This window comes from Coregonus lavaretus (genome assembly GCF_964263955.1).
Source record: "Coregonus lavaretus genome assembly, chromosome: 27".
Classification (NCBI taxonomy): Eukaryota; Metazoa; Chordata; class Actinopteri; order Salmoniformes; family Salmonidae; genus Coregonus; species Coregonus lavaretus.
In genome coordinates, this window is record NC_140014.1 from 21,872,315 (window position 1) to 21,888,611 (window position 16,297).

The 16,297-nt window shown below is 43.8% G+C and overlaps 1 protein-coding gene across 1 annotated transcript in view; it reads right to left on the bottom strand.

The window, feature by feature from the left end:
• ift43 (intraflagellar transport 43 homolog (Chlamydomonas)) overlaps nt 1–16,297 on the bottom strand; it is a 34,350-nt gene that overhangs the window by 8,823 nt on the left and 9,230 nt on the right. Inside the window, exons 4-5 of the mRNA XM_084143669.1 lie at nt 4,907–4,945; nt 4,007–4,053 (exon numbers count right to left, since the gene is read on the bottom strand). Coding sequence (XP_083999795.1) covers nt 4,007–4,053; nt 4,907–4,945 — 86 coding nt within the window. The remainder of the gene's footprint in view (nt 1–4,006; nt 4,054–4,906; nt 4,946–16,297) is intronic.

A 16,297-nucleotide genomic window follows, 5' to 3' on the forward strand; every position in this document is an offset into this window, starting at 1 on the left:
TTCCTTCTGACTTCCTCCAGACAGACAGTGTGCTAGGTGTCAGTGGAGAGGCTGGGAGAGAGCAGGGGAGTGGGAGGGAGAGCGAGAGCAGGAATGTCAGTAATCTCTGAACACAGCGCTGCACCCTGAGGGGAAAGTCAATAGAGGAGCAAGATAGAGGCCAGGAGATGGGAGGCACGATCTGATTGGAGGACATATCTGTAGATCTGTGTCACTATACCTTCAAAATACTTCTCAGAAAATACACTGGTGGTTGCAAAATAAAGATGTTCTCAGAGGGTTAGTCTCTACTATTCTCATTACGGTTAAGCAAATAGCAAATATTTCAGCAAAGACAAAATAAAAATACTCAAAAAGGAAGTTATTTATGTTCATAGAATGAGCTAAATGATTAAGGTTATTAAAGGATTCTTCAGTTGAAGGAAACAGAAAATAACCTGGTCAAATCCCAGCAACTTTGCACAGATAACAAACATCATCATCAGTTGATAGCTCATTCCGTTCTCTTTTTTTAATTAAACCAAATTTAAAATGCCACACTCGTTTAGCTGCTGACAAGATTCATCTGTGTTTCTGATATCCAAATAAATGCATGCGCGGGTATTTCATATTCATGAGGCCCCGGTGACACTTTGTCCTCTCATTTACAAAGCACAGCGTTCAGCAGAATCCGTCCCCCCCGGACACCCAATCAAATTTAATGGTCTTAGCGCAATGACATCAAAAAGCCTCGCTGTCCAGCTCTTTGCAAATAGCTTCCTGGGTTGTTTCCCACTCCATCTCGGCCAATAATGCACTAACAACACTATTCTACGAGAGTTCAACGTGAACCAGCGAGGGGTAGGTTCTCTATATGCAAACTCTGGTAGCACTTTACTTGACACCCAGTGTCATAACACGTTATGACACAGTCCTAACCATGTCAGAATGTCATAACAGCTGACATAACTTGTCATAACCTGTCATAATACGGTCATAACACAGTCATGACCCATATATCTACACCTGTTGTTACATATATTGCGTTATTTTATGGCTGGTTATGACACCTACATAAGAGTATTTTCAAATTTGTTTTTTCCCTGTCAAGAAGTTTGCTTTCGTTTGAAAGTTTATTTCTTAAATCCTTTGTTATTGTTGTATTTAATTCTTTAGTCATGTTTTTTTCATCATATTTCAAATGACTTGTAGAAAATAAGTTTTATGACACTATCAAGAAGCATTATGACCATCCTTTGTCACTTTACTTTGACTAAGAAAATACACTTTATGACACTGTCAAGAAGCATTATGACCATCATAATCATATAAGCCAGATAGGCCCATCACGTACATGCTCTTATATCAGTCATCAGTCAAAAAGAGGGTGTCTTGTCCTGCTCCTGAAATCTGCTCCTGCATTCATCCCAGTCATCAGTAACAGAGCATTGGGGCAGGTGCATGTTTGACATCAATATGTGCACAATTACAATGATAATTGAATATGGTCAATAATTTTTTTTTTACATTTACATTTACGTCATTTAGCAGACGCTCTTATCCAGAGCGACTTATAACATAAACATATTGTTGACACAAAGGCTATGGTGTAATGGAATGTTTTGCCTTGTGTGATAGGTTTTGACACTCTTATGTAGGTGTCATAACCAGCCATAAAATAACTACCGTTGTAACTTTTGTGGGCTTTTACACTCTTACATAAGTGTCAGAAAACCAACCATAAAATAAAGCAATATATGTCAAAACAGGTCTAAATATATGTGTCATGACAGTGTTATGACTATATTATAATAGGTTATGACAAATTATGTCAGCTGTTATGACATATTATGACATGTTTATGGTCGTGTCATAACGTGTTATGACGCTGGCTGTTACCCAAACTCCATTATTAACTGAAAAAGTTTACAACATTTTAAAATGAGCTTCTAATTCAACCTATTACTGGAGGTCAAGAGGGTATTAATAGGAGCTGTAAACAAGCTGGTGTTTTTCTGAAGGAAAGGACAACTCCATCAGAAGGAGCTGTCTGTTCCCAGCACTGCTGGCACACATTACCTGATACATTTCCTCCCTTCCCCATACCAGCCTGGACATCTATCAAGGTTGCTTTGTCTAGCGGCGACTGGGCAAAGCGTATCCTTATTACACGGTCATGGCGAGTTTCCTCACTGAAGCATGTAAATATCAAAAGGGGATAATTTGCTGTGAATGTAGACATACTCCCAGCAGGCATGCCGCAGTCAGCGACTTTGGGGACACCTCCACACATCACCAGGCACGGCTGCTATAATCTAAGCAGGGAGGCTATGGGATGATTACCTAGGCACAGACTACATTTGAAAAGCTTATGGGACAATATTCAGCAGATCACTGACAGAGAGAGAAAAAGAGAGAGAGAAAGAGAAAGAGAAAGAGAAAGAGAGAGAGAGAGAGAGAGAGAGAGAGAGAGAGAGAGAGAGAGAGAGAGAGAGAGAGAGAGAGAGAGAGAGAGAGAGAGAGAGAGAGAGAAACAGATTGAGAACAGATTAGTGTGTTTGTAATGGGAGTTCTTTGTAATGTGACTGGCAGGGGACTGAAGGCCAGCCAAGGGGGAGAGGGGGGAAAGGGCTAGCCCTCTCTCTCTCTCTCTGCTTCTAGCCATTGGACATAAGGGATAGGGTAGGGGACACAATCAAGATCGGAGGGGCTATCTCACTAACCCTCAGCACTGCAATTTCCACTGCCTCAGCCGCCGGCACTGTATTAAGAGGTCTCCCTCCACTGAGGAATAATCTTTCCAGCTGCATTTGCTGGGTAAGAACTGTACCACTGGGGTCTCCACACAACTGACCCTTTCAGCTAGTGTGTGTGTAAGAATGTGATTATGACTGTGTGTGTGTTATATTGTGAGCAACTTAAAAGCATTGTCAAAAACAGGATGTACGTTTATTACCATTTGTTATAATCGTAAAAACAAAACAGAAGAACAATGAAAAATTAAAAAGACTTTGTAAAAACAATGTTTACATTATTTTGTAAATCTAATTCCAGTAATGAAGTTCATAACATCTAAACGTACAACATCTAGAAGATGAAACGTATAAATAGACTTTGATTAGGATTCTAAGCATATAAATCCACAGAAGAGGGCTACAATGGTGGGTAGGTGTTTCATCAAGTATGGCAGTAGTAACTACAGCTGCAGACACAGTGCTTCTGGTCCTCATCAATATGTCAGCTTAATACCTCAAAGAATATGTCCTTATACAACGCCAGCCAGCCCAGCCATTGTCATTGGCATGTATATAATATAACTCCTTAAATAATCAGGGGCTCACCACTCCTATCTTTGCTAAGGCAATTTCATCCTTATTTCCCCTGGTGCTTTGCTCAGAAAAATGGAACAATTATCCCAGGCTGTGCTTTGTTGAAATGTCCTCCCTCTACTCTGACATTGTTTGTGATGCGGCGTGCCAGGCCCTGAGGTGACCGAGTCAAAGAGGCTAGCGTTGAGTGTTCCTGCTGGCTCAACGCTCTGCAGCACCTGCCCCGGCATGTAGATGTGTGTGTGTGTGTGTGTGTGTGTGAAACGCTCAAAGGGAAGAGCCACTTAAATCCTGCCACACTTCAGCCAATGAATAGGATAATTAATTTAGTGAATACTGTATTTGAGGTCTGTTATGAACGGTGTGTGATGTGATGTGATTGAATGAGGGGATAACCAGTGATCAGCTACAGTTCTCTAAACTTACCAAATGAACATTTTCACCTTTCACTTTCATCTATAAACAATTGTGTGCTCTGGTTAGTTATGGGTGTCTCACAGTAGGTGGTCAGAAGCAGAGTTGCTACAGATGACTCCTCACTAGCACTGAGAATAAATATGTTGGGAGTGTCAGAGAAAGGGATGAGCCGAAAGGCTGCTTATCTGCTCTATTTTGGATGAATGTGCTGTGGAGGGACTGGAGGACTTGGCTCTGCCCGCCAGAGGAGACGTGGGACTGGGATACAAGGGTGCTCTCACCTCCTTCATCATCCGAGCCCTGGGGGGTTTGTGGTCGAAGGCGTCGGCTGCAGAAACAGGAAGTGGAAGAGTATGAATTATTGAAAGGCTTTCAGCAGTGAGGTCATCACAGGGAGCCAGACTTAGACTGTGCTGTTGTGCTTTGATGATGGGCCTGTTTCTGTGGGCTGAGTGAGGTTCTAGATCAGCCTGATAGGAGGCTTGCTCTGCCTCTGTCTGTCTGCTACAGGCTGACTGGGACTGTTTCTACAATACAGCAGCATCAATACACTGCCGAAAGGCTCCACAGACACAGCAGCATCAGTGGGACTGCCTGCCTGACTGTCTCTGTGAGCAGCCCAGGGCTTCAGTGAACTCAACAGTATCCCTCTAAGAATGAATCAAAAACACAACGGAGGCAGTAAATACATTTAAATGGAACTGAGATGGGCTGTTGGTGAAAAGAGCATAGATCAAGGGACTATTTTGTAGCGCTGCCTGTGTTTCTTTCAAAGCCTGTGTCTCAACACTGCTATTTAAGCATGGGGCTCCAGCTGTGATGAGTAAAACACACCATGTCCTCTAGTCTCCTTCCATCTCACTACTGTCTATTCAATAAATAATATGAAAGTTGGCAACATGGAAGAACTAAAATAACAGGCTAACTTGGCTCCCAACAACAATAAAAGTGATGACAACTCAGTCACACTGGCTTTTAATCATGTCAAGTGATTGTTCTTGGAAGGCGAGGATTAGTTGCAACCAAGTACAGCAATTTCCAAATCAGAGCATCGGGCACAAACAAACATTTAAATTGGCCCAATTTCAATTCCTGTATTTTTTAAACAAAATAGTTATTTCATTTAATCAACAACTGAGGGAAATAATTCAGAGTGAAAAGACGAGACTATGTGAACTTACTCTTCCACGTCCTCCACCATGTCAGGTCTTCTTCCAGACCTAAGGAACGAAAAGTGAACATAGTTGATAGACTATGCAACAAAGGAACACAGACAAAATACTTTTGTGCCACATAAATAAAATGACTAAAATCTATTAAAATTTAACAGACAAACCAATGACCAATTCTCTTATTGAACAGTTGTTCTATTTCTATTTGAAAGATTAATCTTTAAAGCACTAATGGTTTCTGATGTAGGCTAGTTGCTCTGTCAGATTTGAGCCTCCTAAGGCCTAGGTGAGGGATGGGCAACTGGCAGCCCCTCTTTCGTAGGCCCGCGGATCAATTTCCCAAAAATAAAACATTTAAACAAAAATCAGCCTAGGCAGATTCAGGCTGCAAAGGCACAACTTTATGGAAACATGGAAAATATGAGTACTGTCTTAATAAAACAATTTTCAGATAACTTCGGATAGTTCACACCGCGTTCAGTCAAGGCTAGTTAAGGTGGAAAATGATGCCTTCGCAGCCAGAATGGAGGATGCTTTATGTACGAGCCGTTCCACGGGGGACACCAGTGTATTATCAGGAATGCAAATCAAATTTCACTTAGGGCTCCTAAAAGGCTAGAGCTCTAACTGCATGTGTAAGTATACAGTGAGGGAAAAAAGTATTTGATCCCCTGCTGATATTGTACGTTTGCCCACTGACAAAGAAATGATCAGTCTATAATTTTAATGGTAGGTTTATTTGAACAGTGAGAGACAGAATAACAACAACAAAAATCCAGAAAAACACATGTCAAAAATGTTATAAATTGATTAGCATTTTAATGAGGGAAATAAGTATTTGACCACCTCTCAATCAGAAAGATTTCTGGCTCCCAGGTGTCTTTTATACAGGTAACGAGCTGAGATTAGGAGCACACTCTTAAAGGGAGTGCTCCTAATCTCAGCTTGTTACCTGTATAAAAGACACCTGTCCACAGAAGCAATAAATCAATCAGATTCCAAACTCTCCACCGTGGCCAAGACCAAAGAGATCTCCAAGGATGTCAGGGACAATATTGTAGACCTACACAAGGCTGGAATGGGCTACAAGACCATCGCCAAGCAGCTTGGTGAGAAGGTGCCAACAGTTGGTGCGATTATTCGCAAATGGAAGAAACACAAAAGAACTGTCAATCTCTCTCGGCCTGGGGCTCCATGCAAGATCTCACCTCGTGGAGTTGCAATGATCATGAGAATGGTGAGGAATCAGCCCAGAACTACACGGGAGGATCTTGTCAATGATCTCAAGGCAGCTGGGACCATAGTCACCAAGAAAACAATTGGTAACACACTACGCCGTGAAGGACTGAAATCCTGCAGCGCCTGCAAGGTCCCCCTGCTCAAGAAAGCACATATACGTCTGAAGTTTGCCAATGAACATCTGAATGATTCAGAGGAGAACTGGGTGAAAGTGTTGTGGTCAGATGAGACCAAAATGGAGCTCTTTGGCATCAACTCAACTCGCCGTGTTTGGAGGAGGAGGAATGCTGCCTATGACCCCAAGAACACCATCCCCAACGTCAAACATGGAGGTGGAACCATTATGCTTTGTGGGTGTTTTTCTGCTAAGGGGACAGCACAACTTCACCGCATTAAAGGGACGATGGACGGAGCCATGTACCGTCAAATCTTGGGTGAGAACCTCCTTCCCTCAGCCAGGGCATTGAAAATGGGTCATGGATGGGTATTCCAGCATGACAATGATCCAAAACACACAGCCAAGGCAACAAAGGAGTGGCTCAAGAAGAAGCACATTAAGTTCCTGGAGTGGCCTAGCCAGTCTCCAGACCTTAATCCCATAGAAAATCTGTGGAGGGAGCTGAAGGTTCGAGTTCCAAACGTCAGCCTCGAAACCTTAATGACTTGGAGAAGATCTGCAAAGAGGAGTGGGACAAAATCCCTCCTGAGATGTGTGCAAACCTGGTGGCCAACTACAAGAAACGTCTGACCTCTGTGATTGCCAACAAGGGTTTTGCCACCAAGTACTAAGTAATGTTTTGCAGAGGGGTCAAATACTTATTCCCCTCATTAAAATGCAAATCAATTTATAACATTTTTGACATGCGTTTTTCTGGATTTATTTGTTGTTATTCTGTCTCTCACTGTTCAAATAAACCTACCATTAAAATTATAGACTGATCATTTCTTTGTCAGTGGGCAAACGTACAAAATCAGCAGGGGATCAAATACTTTTTTCCCTCACTGTAGATGTGGGTACGCAGCCCCGCGAGCCACTGCGGCCCCTCATGATGAGTTCAGATTTTTTGTGTCCCCAACCCCCATCAAAGTTGCCCATCCCTGTCCTAGGTTGTACCTCCCGAGTGGCGCAGTGGTCTAAGCTGTGCCACTAGAGATCCTGGTTCGAATCCAGGCTCTGTCGTAGCCGGTCGCGACCGGGAGACCCATGGGGCGGCGCACAATTGGCCCAGCGTCGGGTAGGGGAGGGAATGGCCGGCAGGGATGTAGCTCAGTTGGTAGAGCATGGCGTTTGCAACGCCAGGGTTGTGGGTTCGATTCCCACGGGGGGAAAGAAAAAAATAATGTATGCACTCACTAACTGTAAGTCGCTCTGGATAAGAGTGTCTACTAAATGACTAAAATGTAAATGTAAAATGTATTCTCTGTTGTTCCTCTCCTGCTGGCTATTTTCAGAATCTTTACATTTTAGATCAAGACAGTCTGTGGATTTTTGGCTATGAAGTCAACTTTTTTTTAAAATAGGTTCTATTGGTTGAGGAGTGCCCCCTACTGGTTTTGAAGAAAACACATACTGTAATTTTCTCTGGACTGAAAATAGCTATTTATGGCAAGAGAATGTTGCCCTACAAATATGTCTTATTATTCCTTATTAGTGTGTATCAATAACCTGAATAAGACAATTAAATGACATTATGTATGTTTGTAAATTGTACTTTATGAATAATCCATTCACTAATCTCTGGAGGCTCCCCTCTCTAAAATAGGGGTTGAAGCCACCACAGGGCCATAGGAGTGTTAAGGGCTCCTCCGTCGAGGAGCAGGGGACCAGTGGTGTAGATGGCAGACACTGGCCAGGGTCCAGACAGAGCTCAGGGGAGGCAGAAACAAAGCAGACATGCCCCCGAGCCAACCCCCTGGACCCCCTTGCCTTAGGGCCTCGCCTGGAGGGGAGCGGAAACAGACTCAGCAGAGCTTCACACTTGGTCCTCATCCACCCTCTAGTCTACACCACAACCAACTACGCTAGGGACACTTCACTGCTGTGGGACCTGATCTCTGCTGTATTATGCATTTGTTTATTTAGCCTTTGTTTATGAAAAAAACAAAAACATGTATGCACTCACTAACTGTAAGTCGCTCTGGATAAGAGCGTCTGCTAAATGACTAAAATGTAAAATGTACAATTTATTTATACAATCTTCGTTGATCTTTTTGTTGAGACAAATAAAAAAAATACCTCAGTCCAACCCACCATAACCCACCCTGTCTATCCGACAACAATAGCAACAGAAGCAACGTGATCAACTCTGGAGTCTGCCCTGATGGTCAGAGAGATCAGAGAGGGCAGGGGCTGAGGGACCCCACCTTGCTGCCCTTGGACTGTGTCCTGTCCTGTGTGCCTGGCGCCGGGGGTGGGGCTGGCGACGCTTAAGACACATTACAGGCCCCTTGATTAAGACTCATGTAGGCTGAAGCGATAGACATGGTAAAACTGTCTGGAAAAAGTTGTTAGGGATAAAATATATTGTGACAACCCGGCTTCAAAGGTTCATCAATAAACTGACAGATCATTTAGTGTCAATTAGGAGTGATAGATCGACAAATCCTGGGATTTCTGGGATGGGATTAGTGGGAGGAGGTGATTGAGCATGAGGGTTGACATTGAAGGGAAAAGTCCTTGCCGGTTCCAGGGGGGCCCATTACTTACTTTGTTTCAGAGAGGATCAATGCACGTGAGAAACCCTTAACACCTCCGGTATTCCAATCTCTCTGAACGCAGGAATCAAGACTAGTTACTCTAACGCAAGGAAGCGATACTCTGACCTTCCCAGAGTGAGAAAGATATATGGAGTTTGCGGTTGTCTTTACTTAGAACTGGCTCTGCGAATAAATAATAACCATGCAAATAAACCCAATTGAATCAGCTTGTTCACTTCAATGTATAGATGTATGCATCTCCCCGGCTCTCCTCCCCACATAGACTGGAGTAGAGTGATGGATGGAGACATCTGGAAGAGTGCAGAGCCAGTTCCATAGTCTGACTACAGTCACACTGACAGCACATACAGTGGGGAGAACAAGTATTTGATACACTGCCGATTTTGCAGGTTTTCCTACTTACAAAGCATGTAGAGGTCTGTAATTGTTATCATAGGTACACTTCAACTGTGAGAGGCGGAATCTAAAACAAAAATCCAGAAAATCACATCGTATGATTTTTAAGTAATTCATTTGCATTTTATTGCATGACATAAGTATTTGATACATCAGAAAAGCAGAACTTAATATTTGGTACAGAAACCTTTGTTTGCAATTACAGAGATCATACGTTTCCTGTAGGTCTTGACCAGGTTTGCACACACTGCAGCAGGGATTTTGGCCCACTCCTCCATACAGACCTTCTCCAGATCCTTCAGGTTTCGGGTCTGTCGCTGGGCAATACAGACTTTCAGCTCCCTCCAAAGATTTTCTATTGGGTTCAGGTCTGGAGACTGGCTAGGCCACTCCAGGACCTTGAGATGCTTCTTACGGAGCCACTCCTTAGTTGCCCTGGCTGTGTGTTTCGATTCGTTGTCTTGCTGGAAGACCCAGCCACGACCCATCTTCAATGCTCTTACTGAGGGAAGGAGGTTGTTGGCCAAGATCTCGTGATACATGGCCCCATCCATCCTCCCCTCAATACGGTGCAGTCGTCCTGTCCCCTTTGCAGAAAAGCATCCCCAAAGAATGATGTTTCCAGCTCCATGCTTCACGGTTGGGATGGTGTTCTTGCAGTTGTACTCATCCTTCTTCTTCCTCCAAACATGGCGAGTGGAGTTTAGACCAAAAAGCTCTATTTTTGTCTCATCAGACCACATGACCTTCTCCCATTCCTCCTCTGGATCATCCAGATGGTCATTGGCAAGCTGCAGACGGGCCTGGACATGCGCTGGCTTGAGCAGGGGGACCTTGCGTGCGCTGCAGGATTTTAATCCATGACGGCGTAGTGTGTTACTAATGGTTTTCTTTGAGACTGTGGTCCCAGCTCTCTTCAGGTCATTGACCAGGTCCTGCCGTGTAGTTCTGGGCTGATCCCTCACCTTCCTCATGATCATTGATGCCCCACATGGTGAGATCTTGCATGGAGCCCCAGACCGAGTGTGATTGACCGTCATCTTGAACTTCTTAAATTTTCTAATAATTGCGCCAACAGTTGTTGCCTTCTCACCAAGCTGCTTGCCTATTGTCCTGTAGCCCATCCCAGCCTTGTGCAGGTCTACAATTTTATCCCTGATGTCCTTACACAGCTCTCTGGTCTTGGCCATTGTGGAGAGGTTGGAGTCTGTTTGATTGAGTGTGTGGACAGGTGTCTTTTACACAGGTAACGAGTTCAAACAGGTGCAGTTAATACAGGTAATGAGTGGAGAACAGGAGGGCTTCTTAAAGAAAAACTAACAGGTCTGTGAGAGCCGGAATTCTTACTGGTTGGTAGGTGATCAAATACTTATGTCATGCAATAAAATGCAAATTCATTACTTAAAAATCATACAATGTGATTTTCTGGATTTTTGTTTTAGATTCCGTCTCTCACAGTTGAAGTGTACCTATGATAAAAACGACAGACCTCTACATGCTTTGTAAGTAGGAAAACCTGCAAAATCGGCAGTGTATCAAATACTTGTTCTCCCCACTGTAGGGAGACGTACAGTAATGTAAGGCTCAATCCCAATACCCCCCCCCCCCCCCCACCCCCCACCGTTTTGGGCGATTCCGCGAGTCGCATCGAGTCGAGGTGGTGTTCCAATTCAACTTTGAGCAATGGGTAGTGCCTTTTCAGCACTATAATTGGCCTTCCAAACGAAGCAAATCAAATAATGAAAAAAATTTGACAGTTAAGAGGAATATGTTGCTTAATGTAGAGACAAACGATTATGTATATTTTTTTGTCATAAAGTTAATTTACCAAAATCGCTATTTAACAAGCTAGCTGACTCGCTAACATTAGCCAACTAGCTATACATTTAGCTTGCTATATGGCCGTTTGACATTTGTATTAATTGTAAATTGTGTTGTTTAATGTTTTAGGGACTTCTGAGCAAACCAGCAAACCAGGCTGTCATCTGTGAAACCCAGTGGATGTAAATAATCTAGCTAGTTAGCTAGAAAGCGTTTAGTGCAAATTGAATGTACTGTGACGACCCTCCCACTCTGTCTGCCGTATTCTCTCTCTTTGCTCTTGTTTCCTTATTAGGATGCCGGTGGGCGGAGTTGGGAGGGTCGTCAGCTACATGGGAAACACCTGGGCTTGGGTGTGTCCCAGGATAAATGGACCTCTTCCACATTCATTGAGGAGACTCTCTCCATGCAGACACCTTGATTGATTTTTGTTGTGGTATTTTTGTGGCTTTTTGGTTGTTTGCTTTGGCACCTTTCAACACCTTGCATTATTACAGTTATGCAAGCAAAACACTCACACTACTGATTACACACACCATTGTTAATTATACTTAGTTTACTTTAGTTAATAAATATATATTTTGGTATTCCTTGTCTCCACGTTGTCTCCCTTTTGTTACGAACTTTGAGCCGGTTCGTGACAAGTGGGGGCTCGTCCGGGATCTTGAACGTGTTGTGTTTGGGAGAAAACGTGGAGTTAATGTTAAATTCTGTAGGTGCTTTGTTTGTATAGTTTGTTAGTTTGTTTGATAGGCCCAGTATTGGTTGCCTTTGGTTTTTTGGTTTGTGTACTGCGTTGGAGAGAGTACATTGGTTAGTTTCCAGGCCCTGCCCAGCCTGGAAACTCTTGCTTTACTCGCTGTTGGGACATCGGTCTGAGGAGGTGAGTACAATCGGCTGTGTACCTCAGTGGGAGATTTGGATAGGGTAGTGACATTTGCTACCCGGAGCTATAGCCTTTTCCCCTGATAGGCTTAGTGACGTGTTATGTTTTAGAATACGTTGGGCAGGGTTAAATGTTTTATTTTTGTGTTGTGTCTGTGGACTGAGCAGTTGTCTCGGGGGCACATCCGTGGCTTGGTGGAATCTACCAGCGTGCTGGGGGGTTTATTTCCTTGCCAGCGGGCTACAGTGCGTAATTACCCACCGCGAATCCGCACGAAGACTAGGGTTGAGTTATTGTAGGTTTTGGGGAAGCTCCATATCCCATCTCTCTTCTGTGGTGCTCGGTGTGATTGTAATTTCTCGTGTTGTCTGGTGTGCTCAGCAGAGGGGTTAAGTGAGATTATTATAATATATATTTTTTTAAAATCTTGATTATGGCGTCTAATGTAGACAAGTTCATTCGCTTTCCATCAGAGGAACTGTTAGAATTATGTACTAAAGAACAGCTGTTGAAGGTTGCTGAACACTACAAGGTTGAAATTAGTGATAAACGTCTAAAATTATATTAGGTTAATATTGAAGGCCAATTTGATGGAGAGTGGTATTCTTGAAGTTACCACTGGGGCAGCCTCTGCTGAGGACTCGTCGTTTCCCCGATATGTTACAATGACCGCTCCATCGGTTAGTCAGAGTAGTGTTCTTTTTGAACAGCAGAAATAACTACTTCTGTTACAGCTAGGGCATGATCGTGTAAAATATGAAAGGGAATTGGAATTTAAATATGCTAAAATCAAGCTGCAACAAGAGCGACTAGAGTTGGTTAGGGAAGGAAAGCTCTCAGGGGAGAGTTTGCTCTGGGAAGGTGACCCAGAGTTACCTAGGGGTCGTTCCTCTTTTGGTCGTGACCCAGACACATTTGATATTGTTGGGAACTTACGGTTGTTGTCTCAGTTTAATGAAAAGGACCCTGAGACATTCTTTTCGTTGTTTGAGCGTGTTGCTGACGCTAGGAGTTGGCATGATTCTGACCGCACTTTGATGTTGCAGTGTGTGCTGACTGGTAAAGCGCAGCTCTTAGTGTAGCCGACAGTGTCAGTTATGATAAGGTTAAAACGGCTGTGTTACAGAGTTACGAATTGGTCCCTGAGGCTTACCGCCAACGATTTAGAACTTTAAAAAGGGATGATCAGCAGACGCATGTTGAGTTTGCGCGAGAATTATCTTCACAGTTTAATCGCTGGTGTTCCGCCTCTGCAGTTATGACTTTCCAAGGGCTGTGTGATCTGATTATGTTAGAGCAATTTAAGGACACAATCCCTGATCGTATAGTGATGTACGTTAACGAACGAAAAATAAAGACTGTCGCTGAAGCTGCGGTTTTGGCGGATGAATATGTTTTGACTCACAAATGTTTTTGCAGAACCCCGTATTCGGAGTGAGTGGGGGCGTTCGCAGAGATTTGGGCCTTGCTCACCGAGATACTTCGGTTCACGGGCAGAGTTTCATTCAACTAGGGTTGAGCCCGATTTCCGTGGTAAAACTGACTTTGGTCAAGAGTGTCACTACTGTCAAGACTTAGGTCATTGGAAAAACGAATGTCTGGTTCTCAGGTCTAGGGGTAAATTCAGTACAGGTGCTTATGTTAAATCTAAGCCTACAGCGTTAGCTGCGCCTGTTCCACATCAGTTCACTCCTGACACATTGTCTCATGCCCAGGGGCATGTGAAAGGCCATATTGATCCAGACTATTTACCTTTCATTACGGAGGGTTTTGTGTCTATGTTAGTGCCAGTGAAGATCCTAAGAGACACAGGTGCCTCTGAATCGTGTGTGTTGGAATCTGTGTTACCCTTCTCTGCGGAGACTGATTCGGGGAATAGGTTTGAACACTCCATTGCATAAAAACAGTTCCATTGCATAAACTGATGTTGGATTGTGGACTGGTGAAAGGTGAGGTTGTTGTGGGGGTGCGTCCTTCATTGCCTATTGAGGGTATTGACGTGATCATTGGGAATAACTTGGCTGGGGAGCGTGTGTGGCCTATCGTGTTTCCATCTTTAGTGGTTTCCACTAAGCCGTTAATTGTAGGGATTCCTGATGAGAGTGCGCAGAATTTCCCAGAGGTGTTCTCTGCGTGTGCAGTGACGCGTTCTATGATCCATGACAACCTGGTCACGGAACTGTCTAACGAGAATACCACAAAGAAGTCTGTTACTGTTTTCCCTGTTATCTGTATCCCGCTCCGATTTAATCGAGGCGCAACGGACTGACCCCACATTAGAAGAGTTGCGGGACCAAATTGTGCCTGTGGAACAGTTGGGAGATCCTGATGAGAAAGTGGATGTCTCATGGTAGTTTTCTGGGGGAGGCGATTAGTCAGGTTGTGGTACCAGTTAAGCTTTGTGAGTTGGTGTTGACAACTTCTCACAACAACGTTGCTGGACATATGGGTGTGAGGAAAACCTACAATCGCATATTAAGACATTTCTTTTGACCTAGATTAAAGAGGGATGTTTCTGATTTCATCAAAACTTGTCACACCTGTCAATTAACTGGTAAACCTAATCAAGCTATTAAGCCGGTACCACTGTTTCCTATTCCTGTACTCAGTAAACCTTTTGAGTATCTGATTATTGACTGTGTTGGTCCTTTTGCCTCGTTCTAAAAAGGGTAGTAATTATTTGTTGACTGTGATGTGTCAGACCACTAGGTTTCCTGCTACCTATCCTCTCCGGTCTATCACGACTAAGTCTGTGTTAAAAGCTTTGACTCAGTTTCTCTCACTGTTTGGAATCCCTAAGGTCATTCAAAGTGATCAAGGATCTAATTTCACCTCTAATCTCTTTGGTCAGGTTCTCCAACAGCTCCATATTAAACACAACTTGTCTAGCGCCTATCATGCGCAAAGTCAAGGAGCACTGGAACGTTTCCATCAAACACTTAAGTCTTTGTTGAGAGCTTATTGTACTGAGATGGATAAGGATTGGGAGGAGGGGTTGCCTTGGTTACTGTTAGCCGCTAGGGAGGTTTCACAGGAGAGCACGGGTTTTAGTCCAAATAACCTTGTGTTTGGACATAGGGTGCGTGGGCTTTTATCTGTTCTCCAGGATGACTGGAAGTCTCCCGAGCCTCCTCAGTCCCTGTTATCATATGTGTGATTTTCGGCGACGCTTGTATGCCGCTGGTGAAATGGCTAAAGAAAAGCTATCATCTTCACAGGACAGGATGAAGAGCATATTTGATCGCCGAGCTGAGCCTCGTCACTTTAGTCCAGGTGATCAGGTTCTGGCTCTGCTGCCAATTGTTGGTTCTCCTTTTCAAGCCAAGTTTCAAGGTCCATATACAGTGGTGCCCCAGTACACTGAGCAAAATTATCTAGTTGCCACTCCAGAACGGAGGAAAGCACACCAACTGTTCCATGTAAATTTGTTAAAACCCTATTATGCACGTTCCTCTGAGACTGAACAGTGGGAGTCTACAGAGGACGGTAAAACTGTTATTTTGGCTGATACTGTTATTTCCCTGGGTTCTGGTCACGCTAGGTCTGTGCATGAGGAGGAAGATGTTCCTGGTCCCGACGATTGCATACTGCAGGGTATATTGACAAATTCAGAGACACTGGAGATTTTAGATAGCCTTCTTACTCATCTACCTGTTGATGGGCGGAAAGAGATGGTTGGTCTGATTTGGAGATTTCCAGGTTTGTTTTCTAATACACCTACACGTACAAACTTAATAGAACATGATATTGACATTGGAGATGCTGACCCCATTCGTCAACGGTTCTATAGAGTTTCTTCAGAGAAACTGCGTTGTCTGGATGTTGAGGTCAGGTACATGCTGGAGAGTAAAATAGCAGAGCCTTCTTTCTCCAGTTGGGCTTCTCCCTGTATCTTGGTCAGTAAATCAGATGGAACAAACAGATTTTGTACGGACTACCGTAAGGTAAACGATGTCACTAAGCCAGATTCATTTCCTCTTCCTCGGATGGAGGACTGCGTTGATCAAGTCGGCGCAGCTAAGTTTGTGAGCAAATTTGACCTGTTAAAGGGCTATTGGCAGGTGCCACTGACGAGTAGGGCACGTGAAATCTCTGCCTTTATTACACCTTTTGGTCTGTACTCGTATTCGGTTATGAGTTTCGGCCTGCGTAATGCACCTGCCACTTTTCAGCGACTTATGAACAGGGTTGTCTCTGGTCTGGCCGGGTGCGCTGTTTATCTGGACGATGTAGTGATATATGCAGATACTTGGGAGGAACATCTGTCCCGTATTCAAGCCTCGTTCGAACGTCTGGCTGCGGGTCGCCTCACGATAAATTTGGCTAAATGTGAGTTTGCT